Here is an 11894-nt window from a genome sequence, read left to right as displayed (position 1 = left end):
GATGAATATGGTGGGATGTACATAGTATGTTTGGTGTGTAGTAGGCATGCGTTTGTGTAGATTGTGGGTGGTGTGTAGATTGTGGGTGGTGTCGTGTAGATGGTAGGTGGGGTAGTGTATATTGTGGGTGGTACAGTGTAGGTGAAGTGTAGATTGTGGTTGGCGTAGTGTAGATTGTGGTGGTGAAGTGTAGATTGTGGGTCTTGTAGTGTAGAATGTGGGTCGTGTAGTGTAGATCGTGGGTGGTAGTGTAGATTGTGGGTGGTGTAGTGTAGATTGTGGGTGGTGTAGTGTAGATTGTGGGTCTTGAAGTGTACATTGTGGGTGGTGTTGTGTAGATTGTGGGTGGTGAAGTGTACTTTTTGGGTCTTGTAGTGTAGAATGTGGGTCTTGTAGTGTAGAATGTGGGTCGTGTAGTGTAGATCGTGGGTGGTGAAGTGTAGATTGTGGGTGGTGTAGTGTAGATTGTGGGTGGTGTAGTTTAGATTGTGGGTGGTGTAGTGTAGATTGTGGTTGGCGTAGTGTAAATTATGGGTGGTGAAGTGTAGATTGTGGGTGGTGTAGTGTAGATTGTGGGTGATGTAGTGCAGATTGTTGGTGGTGTATTGTATATTATGGGTGTTGTAGTGTAGATTGTGGGTGGTGTAGTGTAGATTGTGGGTGATGTAGTGCAGATTGTTGGTGGTGTATTGTATATTATGGGTGTTGTAGTGTAGATTGTGGGTGGTGTAGTGTAGATTGTGGGTGGTGAGTGTAGTTGTGGGTGGTGTAGTGTAGATTGTGGGTGATGTAGTGCAGATTGTTGGTGGTGTATTGTATATTATGGGTGGTGTATTGTGTATTATGGGTGTTGTAGTGTAGATTGTGGGTGGTGAAGTGTAGTTGTGGGTGGTGTAGTGTAGATTGTGGGTGATGTAGTGCAGATTGTTGGTGGTGTATTGTATATTATTGGTGTTGTAGTGTAGATTGTGGGTGGTGTAGTGTAGATTGTGGTTGGCGTAGTGTAAATTATGGGTGGTGAAGTGTAGATTGTGGGTGGTGTAGTGTAGATTGTGGGTGATGTAGTGCAGATTGTTGGTGGTGTATTGTGTATTATGGGTGTTGTAGTGTAGATTGTGGGTGGCGTAGTGTAGATTGTGGGTGATGTAGTGCAGATTGTTGGTGGTGTATTGTATATTATGGGTGTTGTAGTGTAGATTGTGGGTGGTGTAGTGTAGATTGTGGGTGGTGAAGTGTAGTTGTGGGTGGTGTAGTGTAGATTGTGGGTGATGTAGTGCAGATTGTTGGTGGTGTATTGTATATTATGGGTGGTGTAGTGTAGATTGTGGGTGTTGTAGTGTAGATTGTGGGTGGTGAAGTGTAGTTGTGGGTGGTGTAGTGTAGATTGTGGGTGATGTAGTGCAGATTGTTGGTGGTGTATTGTATATTATGGGTGGTGTAGTGTAGATTGTGGGTAGTGTAGTGTAGATTGTGGTTGGCGTAGTGTAAATTATGGGTGGTGAAGTGTAGATTGTGGGTGGTGTAGTGTATATTATGGGTGTTGTAGTGTAGATTGTGGGTGGCGTAGTGTAGATTGTGGGTGGTGTAGTTTAGATTGTGGGTGGTGAAGTGTAGATTGTAGGTGATGTAGTGCAGATTGTTGGTGGTGTATTGTATATTATGGGTGTTGTAGTGTAGATTGTGGGTGGTGTAGTGTAGATTGTGGGTGATGAAGTGTAGATTGTGGGTGGTGTAGTGTAGATTGTGGGTGTTGTAGTGTAGATTGTGGGTGTTGTAGTGTAGATTGTGGGTGGTGTAGTGTAGATTGTGGGTGTTGTAGTGTAGATTGTGGGTGGTATAATGTAGATTGTGGGTGGTGTAGTGTAGATTGTGGGTGGTGTAGTGTAGATTGTGGGTGGAATAGTGTAGATTGTGGGTGGTATAGTGTAGATTGTGGGTTGTGTAATGTAGATTGCAGGTGGTGTAGTGTAGATTGTGGGTGGTGTAGTGTAGATTGTGGGTGTTGTAGTGTAGATTGTGGGTGGTGTAGTGTAAATTGTGGGTGATGTAGTGTAGATTGTGGGTGGTATAATGTAGATTGTGGGTGGTGTAGTGTAGATTGTGGGTGGTGTAGTGTAGATTGTGGGTGGAATAGTGTAGATTGTGGGTGGTATAGTGTAGATTGTGGGTTGTGTAATGTAGATTGCGGGTGGTGTAGTGTAGATTGTGGGTGGTGTAGTGTAGATTGTGGGTGTTGTAGTGTAGATTGTGGGTGGTGAAGTGTAGTTGTGGGTGGTGCAGTGTAGATTGTGGGTGGTGTAGTGTTGATTGTTGGTGGTGTATTGTATATTATGGATGGTGTAGTGTAGATTGTGGATGGTGAAGTGTAGTTGTGGGTGGTGTAGTGTAGATTGTGGGTGGTGTAGTGTTGATTGTTGGTGGTGTATTGTATATTATGGGTGGTGTAGTGTAGATTGTGGGTAGTGTAGTGTAGATTGTGGTTGGCGTAGTGTAAATTATGGGTGGTGAAGTCTAGATTGTGGGTGGTGTAGTGTATATTATGGGTGTTGTAGTGTAGATTGTGGGTGGCGTAGTGTAGATTGTGGGTGGTGTAGTTTAGATTGTGGGTGGTGAAGTGTAGATTGTAGGTGATGTAGTGCAGATTGTTGGTGGTGTATTGTATATTATGGGTGTTGTAGTGTAGATTGTGGGTGGTGTAGTGTAGATTGTGGGTGATGTAGTGTAGATTGTGGGTGGTGTAGTGTAGATTGTGGGTGTTGTAGTGTAGATTGTGAGTGTTGTAGTGTAGATTGTGGGTGGTGTAGTGTAGATTGTGGGTGTTGTAGTGTAGATTGTGGGTGGTATAATGTAGATTTTGGGTGGTGTAGTGTAGATTGTGGGTGGTGTAGTGTAGATTGTGGGTGGAATAGTGTAGATTGTGGGTGGTATAGTGTAGATTGTGGGTTGTGTAATGTAGATTGCGGGTGGTGTAGTGTAGATTGTGGGTGGTGTAGTGTAGATTGTGGGTGTTGTAGTGTAGATTGTGGGTGGTGTAGTGTAGATTGTGGGTGATGTAGTGTAGATTGTGGGTGGTATAATGTAGATTGTGGGTGGTGTAGTGTAGATTGTGGGTGGTGTAGTGTAGATTGTGGGTGGAATAGTGTAGATTGTGGGTGGTATAGTGTAGATTGTGGGTTGTGTAATGTAGATTGCGGGTGGTGTAGTGTAGATTGTGGGTGGTGTAGTGTAGATTGTGGGTGTTGTAGTGTTGATTGTTGGTGGTGTATTGTATATTATGGGTGGTGTAGTGTAGATTGTGGGTGGTGAAGTGTAGTTGTGGGTGGTGTAGTGTAGATTGTGGGTGGTGTAGTGTAGATTGTGGGTGGTATAATGTAGATTGTGGGTGGTGTAGTGTAGATTGTGGGTGGTGTAGTGTAGATTGTGGGTGGAATAGTGTAGATTGTGGGTGGTATAGTGTAGATTGTGGGTTGTGTAATGTAGATTGCGGGTGGTGTAGTGTAGATTGTGGGTGGTGTAGTGTAGATTGTGGGTGGTGAAGTGTAGTTGTGGGTGGTGTAGTGTAGATTGTGGGTGATGTAGTGTAGATTGTGGGTGGTATAATGTAGATTGTGGGTGGTGTAGTGTAGATTGTGGGTGGTGTAGTGTAGATTGTGGGTGGAATAGTGTAGATTGTGGGTGGTATAGTGTAGATTGTGGGTTGTGTAATGTAGATTGCGGGTGGTGTAGTGTAGATTGTGGGTGGTGTAGTGTAGATTGTGGGTGTTGTAGTGTTGATTGTTGGTGGTGTATTGTATATTATGGGTGGTGTAGTGTAGATTGTGGGTGGTGAAGTGTAGTTGTGGGTGGTGTAGTGTAGATTGTGGGTGGTGTAGTGTAGATTGTGGGTAGTGTAGTGTAGGTTGGAAGTTGTGTAGTGTAGATTGTGGGTGGTAAAGTGTATATTGCGGGTGGTGTAGTTTATAACAGGTGAAGCTATTTATTTGACATTTGTTTTCTTATTGCATAATGTGTAAGTATGGGACATTAATTGTATTAAGATGACTAGAATGTGTAGAACTGTGTAATCCATCTATGGCGACAAGATACACTGTGAAAAGCGACGTTTCGGTATAGATCCTTATACCGAAACGTCGCTTTTCACAAGATTAAAGAAATTGTTATCCATAAAATTGCGTCAATCTTGTCATCCGTCAACTTCTGAGTAATGCCTATCAAACAATTTATCTATGGCGAGACGTGTGTTTGACAATAAGCGTAGCATGCAGAAATAGTCCTCAAACAAAATCAAGTAGAAACAAAACCCGCAACGTGCCGAGGGACCCTCCTTTTCCCCAATCATATATAGGGTGCATAATGTTTTGTATAGTGACCAACAGAGAGTTCCTGTGTATTTGCTCCATTGTATAACTACATATGATTATGAAACGTATCCGTTGTATTTCAGTATAATTTGTTGATTGTTCATTGATCTTGGGTGGCTATTCACTGATTTCTCAATAAAGATCTGAACTACTGGGTAAGTCTTAGCGTTACAGTTTGGGAACCAACATGTAACACTATCATAATGGAGTAATTAGAAGCATGAAATACACAACGCCAACGTCAGGGAATAACATTCAATTATCCGCTGAAACAAATCAATATTCTACAGGTTCACAACACGTCCTCTCACAACACGTCCTCTTGTGTTTGTCTTCTCAAGCTGACTGGAAGGGTTCTGTAAAGCTGGGGTTGCAGACCAGAGTAGATGACTTTTAAGTTCACATAGTGTCACTGTGTGGTTGCTCTCGTTCACGCTCACACTACAACATGGCACCTTTCGGAGATGCCTCAAGTTACAACTGACTCCTGAATTTGCACCACACATGACCTTCTGTGAAGGTCTGTGTTCCTGACAGAATGAACCATCTTCTAGTTTATGTTGTATGTTCATTTGTGGCCAACAAATGCTTGTTCATGGCACTTAGTAAGTCTTCCATTCTTGTGTTTAGAGAGTTATAAATGTACAAACCGCTGTGCAGACTTTGCAGACATCCATTATGCTGATTTACACAGTGTGCACAGCTTTGTACCTATATACTTTCATTAACGCAAACAAATACTGTATTGAAGTCTATTCTTAAATGAAATACGATATGTAAATATGTCTCAAAATATCAATGAAGACCGTGTTGACGTGTGGATTTCAAATTCCTTTATTATTTCAATGAGAAGTTTAAGTACAGATACAAGTGCGTTTATCAAACGACCAGTAACTGGAAAGGACAGGGTTATACAGGTACAGTTATACACATATAAATAGAACGACAAACAGAATAACACATGGTGCAAAAAGATGAAAGCTTCAAACAACAAGGGTGTGACAGGGAAGTATCATTTCCAGGAGATACTCCATTGGTAATACTGGCTGGTATTTGTGCCGAAGAAAAGGTAAAACATCAAAGGTTGCTATGAATCAAGAGATTTCCTTTGAGCATCAAACATCTTCGCCGATGATATCACAGGGTGAAGGGTGGCAGTAATTAATGGTTTAGACACATATAAGGGGATCCTGCCCTGTGATGCTAACTGATCATTGATCCGTGTGATGATTTTTCAACTTCGTATACCACTGTCCCACATGACAAACTTAAGGAAAAACATTATTCCTTGTTCTTTTGGGGTTCTTTTTTTGTACAAAACGTGGATACCACAAATAAACTTAGGCATCTTTCTTCAGAGGTTCAGGACAAATTGTCAAAAAAGAAATATAGGATAATAATAAATAATAATATAAGAAAATGGTAGAATGTGTTTGATCAACGTTACAGTTTTCAAGGCCTAAAAAAAGCTTTCAAAAAATGGTTAGGAAGACATGCGGAGACATTTCCAAATTTGAAGCATCAGTGACAAAAATGATGTCCGATGCAATTCACTATTTTGACTGTGTACCTTTTCAGGTTAGCAATCGACTGCGTGTGTTGGTGAGGATGCCACTGGTAGAACAGGATACGCTCACCTTTTCGCGAACATAATGTTGTTCTTGTATCGCATTACAAAAATTGGTCGGCAATATTCAGACATAGGCTTCACACATTGTACCAATGTGGGGATTCGAATCCGGATCGCCGTTTTAACCCGTTCAAATACCCAATCACACCTGTCATTGTCCACTTCCCACGTTCTTGAAAAAAATATTTAACAAAATGCAACATGTTACAGCAATATTACAAATATACAATTGGGGAACATATTACATTTCAATAAGATGAGATACAATTACGAATACCCTACAGTTATTGATACCAAAAGTTCATTGACAGTATTTCTCTGCTTGGCCTAATGTTATTACTGATGGCGTGTCATTCTACATTAAACATATTTCATTTAACCTACTACCTTTCAACGGTACATTAATTGGCCAATGTATGCAATTACCAAGTCCATGCATAAATATGTGCTCTGTCTATGTTATGCTGCTTTGAAGCTAACACTCACAGGACATGGTATTCGAAAACTGAAGTAATAACTTTGTCTTGTTCTTTTTGTGCTTTTCCTTAATCTTAGCAGATTGTTTACTCGAGGACTTATAACAACCGGTTTCGCTGGTAAAATACTTTTACAAGTTAATACAAACCAATCGTCTCTTTTCATCAAAACGGGAGGAGATATAATATGAAGTTGTTGTATTGCTGGATTTACACGAGTTACAATTGTGGTGTTTATCATCGATCAGTTAAGATGGCGGACAAATTTTCATGGTAATGTCTATATGGTAACTAGTATATTGATATACGTGCTCACAGCTGCTAAGCGCATATTTGATATAATTCAAGATCACACACAACTATTCGATCCCATTCGTGTTTGAGCAGTTGATTTCTTGTACCGGCTAGTCTATCGTGCCACAGATTTAGCAGACGTGCATAAAACTATCTGTTCGATTTATTATAGTTATTTGGAACCTCAGTAACAAGTCAAAGTAAAATATGAGCTTCGGAAAAAGCGAGATGTGAGTCCAATATTATACGAACCATAAAAGAACACATATTATTATCATGAAGTCTATTCAAGTGTGCTTTCAAAGGCACAATGAACCTGGTCATTTTCCTTATGTGAGGTGGGGTCAGTGTCTCAAGCAATTCATCTGTCTAGTACCATTCCATGACTACGTAAACATACCATCAGTATAGAATAATATAGAGTGAATATGTAGAGTTAATTGTTACACACTAAATAGCACTTGGACCTGAGAAGGCAATCGGCTATCTCGTCACGCGTGAGCTGCAAGCGAACGGCATTCCCACTTCATTGGTTGGAGGCTTCAGGTTCACCGTTATATTCTTCTGGGATCTGGTAAAACAATGGATTTGGGAGAAATGGTAACATAATTATGAAACGTGAAATTTGGTACGAATATGATAGTGTAACAGAAACCATGGATAGAACATATTGATTCTTAATATGTAAACGATGAATAACTTAAACGTTCAGCCCAAATCACCTCCGAATCTGGCCATCTCTGTTTGAAACTTCTAGCAATATCTTTTTCAAACTTTTTCTCTTTGGAGTAGATAGCAACAACACGTTCTTGAAACTTGGCAGGAAGCATCTGGGATTTCTAAAAAAATAATTTTATAAATATTTCATCAGCAATATCAACGGATTACTTGATAATTTGTTAAAAATAACTTTCTTGACCAATTGAATTAATTGGATATTGTCCGAAATGTGTTACGTGTTGAATCCCAACGAAGGTCTCGCTCAGACAACTTTCCAGGAAATAATGCCTTGAAAAGTCTCGAAAAATATCGTCCTTCCACAACTGTACCCGTTCAGATTCAGCATTGGTCTTATTGTAAAAGGCCACAAAATGTGATTGAGTCGTCAGGCTCGCATACTTTGTTGATGTATGTATGATGTATCCCAATTGCGTAGATCGATGCACATGCTGACAATCACTGGATTGTGTGGTCCAGACGCGATTTATTTACAGGCCGCCATCATATTGCTGTGTGCGGCGTTAAACAACAAACAAACACAAAACAAACTGCAGCAACTGTGAACAAGTCAGTAGAACAAGCTTCTCACACGATGGAAGAACACTTTTCGGAACGAGGTGCCGTGGACCTCAAAAAGATAAGAACCTATCCACAACATTATAGCTCAGGATTTTACGAGCGCTTCCTTTAATGCCTCAATACTCATCAGAAATAATCTCACATTAAACACTGCCATTATAACAAATGATCATAAGAGAAACTCAGTCAAGTATGAAATACTGTAAGGGACATTCTCGCGATCTCAACCTTTGGAAACGAGGTAAATATGTCCAAAACACGAGAATGCGAGATCGCGAGAACGCGAGATTTGGCCAAAATCTCGCGTTCTCGCGATCTCGTGTTTTTGGTTCATGGCACTTTTCGTCAAAAGTCGACAACGCGAGAATGCGACATTTGGACATGATGCAAAATCTCGCAATCTCGCAATCTCGACTTGTCAAATTAGGCCACAAAAACATGAAATCGCGAGAACGCGAGAATGCGACATTTCATTTTCTCGCGATCTCGTGTTCTCGCGTTTTAGACGCTGTCAGTGCGCATACGTAATATCACAAGGTCAAGGCGCATGCGCACGTTAGTAGTCCTTCGGACAGGCTCCTTTCATGCTCTTCATTCTCCAAGTAGCATTTAGCAAACTTGACTTGAGCTTTAAAATGCTATGTAATTTACATACACAAAGTCTGAGTCATCTCCCGTTGTTACAGTTTCCTATGTACTTTATAATAAAACGCTCAACATGCTCAATATAATTTAACAAAAGAAATTGTGTACATGAATGTCCAATGATAGTGAAAACATTAAAGCTGGAAACAAAACTATTACCGTCAGTGAGTGAGTTATATTGCTTAAAGCCGCATCAGCAGCACTACAGTTACAGAAATAATCACAGGCCAGTGAGTTTCTCCATGAGGAAATTTTATACACGGCTAGCATATTCATGAAAGGCAAAATTCTCATAGACCAATTTGAAATACAAAATGAATTATCATATTTTCATCCGCTCCAACCTGACTACAAAACATCCCGCTTTACATTATTTTATAGTAAAAATGGATAAAATTATCATTAAACCGCCCGCATGTTATCATAAATGAGCGGGCCACTGTTAAAGAAATAAACGACGACTGGGGGTACAATACAACGCAGCAGGGAGAATAAACCACGAGGGTCGAGTGTTTTATTGTACAATAAACAACAACCACGAGTCGTTTAATGATTATATGAGATATCAACATTATGTACAGCCTCTTTAAGGATGTTGATAAAATGTACAAGATTTAAAAATATTTACCCCTATGTAAGGCGGGTATTTCCCGCATATGCTCACACAATCCTCAGGTCGATTACACGTACCTTTTCTCCAAAAACCGATTGTCATATTGTAACCGGGGATTGTGAAGGAAAATACAATTTCAAACATAGGCTACGGGTGTGAGTGTTTTTTGCCAGAGTAGATAATGACATCCTTTAATGTACAAAACAATAACATTATAAAACAATACTGCGTAGGTTTCATACACACACATATTCACACATTCATTCATTTCATATAAACATACGTCTATATTCTGTACATGAACATGAACTTAATAATCAATGATATACAAAATCATTATCTTAACCCTATAATATACAAACAATTCATCAAGGGCGATAACTCGATCCCGACATCACTCATAAGATACACTATAAACCTGGTCCATGTTGTAAAATACACTTAACATTATAAATACAATTAACACTTTCTTAAAACTGCTGTATTTATTAGTAACTCACCATATATTTGGCACGATACACTATTTACAATTCATATTTCGAGACACGACAAACATGTAAATTATGCGTTTCCTGTGGGTGACACTTGGATGTTTATCGTCTTCATGCAGCCGCCATGACGATGGAAATGCAACATCTATGGAGAGCAACCCGACGGTCACTTCCCACTCACAATAAACGTCGTCACTCACTGCGTTATAATGTTACAAGATCACAATCGAATCATCAGAAATGAGGTCATGATTAATCGTAGAATACACCCCGCTTCGTTCTTCAATGATCTTAGCGATAAAACGCGTAGTCATCTGTAGAGTATGTGCGAGAGTTGGGTTTAACACCGCTTTTAACAGTATTCCAGTTATATCACAGCGTGTCAGCTTAATATGAGAGGAAAGCCCGAAGCGATGCAGGTTTCAGACGTTTACCTGCTGACGCAACTCTGCACAGCGAATCGCGGCGCCTTAGACGACTGGGCCACCCTAACAAGTGTTGATATATTTGATGTCAGACCGCCGTCATATAGCTGGAATATTGCTGAGTGCGGCGTTAAAAACAAACAAACAAAATCTTTCTGAAAAATACCATTAGGCATCCATGTTGGTTATTTGGCAATATTTGTCAAATTCAGTCAGTTCACAGGCAAGAAAGGGAGCGTGTTCTTGACTTTATTATGTTACCAGTCTACATATATATTTCTGTATAATCAAAAGACTTGGAAAATTTGCATTCTGACATTGTCAAAAGTCACGTGATCTTAAGCAGCCATTTTGAAATAAACTGCATTAATTTGCAAAGCAGAAATTTCTATGAACGTTGGTCAAGTGTCGCAATCTCGCGTTCTCGTGTTTTTGTGCTAATTGCCTATACAGTTGTATGTAACTATTTTCAAAAACACCAGAACGCGAGTTTGCGATATTGGTCAAGTGTCGCAATCTCGCGTTCTCGCGTTCTCGTGTTTTTGTGCTAATTGCCTATACAGTTATATGTAACTATTTTCAAAAACACGAGAACGCGAGAATGCGAGATTGCGACATTGGTCAAGTGTCGCAATCTTGCTTTCTCGCGTTCTGGTGTTTTTGTGCTAATTGCCTATACAGTTATATGTACTATTTTCAAAAACACGAGAACGCGAGAACGTGAGATTGCGACATTGGTCAAGTGTCGCGATCTCGCGTTCTCGTGTTTTGTGCTGATTGCCTATACAGTCATCTTGTTGCTCAGTCGTCTGAGTTGTCGCAATTCGTTGTGTAGAGTAGCGTCCCTTTGATGTGCCAAAAACCTACAATGGTAGGTTTCCTCCCATTTTAATCTACAGCAATTCCCCGAGACTGGTTGTTGCATTTGTTATTGTTTTTCCCCCGTGAGTATCCGGATGAAATAATAGCAGATATCAAGACTAGTTCGCGACCTGTGCTGCGCCATTCGTGAGCGCATGTATCGCTTTTATTGATAGTATTTTATTGTGGGTATATTGTTTAGCCAAAATGTATAAAGTTTCACGAAGGCAATTTTTGCAACGCCTAAATATTCAGTTATTTTACAAATTGACTGAAAATCGGTCAATTTATGTTATTGTTATTACGAATTCCAAACATTTTTATGTTTTAACTTCATCACCCAGTGACTGAAAATGATAGGATTAAAAGAAAACGAAATTCAAAGTACGTTTCTATAGGTTTGGCTTCTAATACTAGCGGGGCGGTCGGATAGCCTAGTGGCCTATTGCTGAAATAGTGCTAAAAGCGGGGTTAAATCAAACACACTCACTCACTCTAATACTAGGATAAATAGTCCTTTTGAACCTCTTAAAAATGGTTAGTCAATCTGGACTTGGATTCAGTCAATTTCTGTATTACTGAAATATTAAGACATTTTATAAATTGCCTCAGTGAATCGCATTTTACACATTGAGTGTATACATGTATACACGCCTAAAGGTACAAAAGGTACAAGAGGAACAAAATGTTTCTATCCAATGCAACAGCAAATGAATGAAAACAAAATGCAAATATCATAATAACGACCCACCGAAGTTTTATGTATACATTTGGCCAGCTTCCTTGTTCGAACCAAGTA

General features: G+C 39.9%; 1 protein-coding gene across 2 annotated transcripts in view; it reads right to left on the bottom strand.

The window, feature by feature from the left end:
• Positions 1-5181: 5181 nt before the first annotated feature.
• Positions 5182-11894, bottom strand: part of LOC139454581 (deoxynucleoside triphosphate triphosphohydrolase SAMHD1-like) — a 53184-nt gene continuing 46471 nt past the window's right edge. For both annotated transcript variants that reach the window (XM_071236382.1, XM_071236381.1), the window contains 2 exons: positions 7484-7600; positions 5182-7332 (listed from right to left, as the gene is read on the bottom strand). In XM_071236382.1, coding sequence (XP_071092483.1) covers positions 7288-7332; positions 7484-7600 — 162 coding nt within the window. In that variant the 3' untranslated portion in view covers positions 5182-7287. The remainder of the gene's footprint in view (positions 7333-7483; positions 7601-11894) is intronic.

This window comes from Haliotis cracherodii, unplaced genomic scaffold, assembly GCF_022045235.1.
Source record: "Haliotis cracherodii isolate W230 unplaced genomic scaffold, xgHalCrac1.p SCAF_10, whole genome shotgun sequence".
Classification (NCBI taxonomy): Eukaryota; Metazoa; Mollusca; class Gastropoda; order Lepetellida; family Haliotidae; genus Haliotis; species Haliotis cracherodii.
Note: the sequence above shows the minus strand (reverse complement) of the source record. Positions and strands in the feature narration are given on the sequence as shown.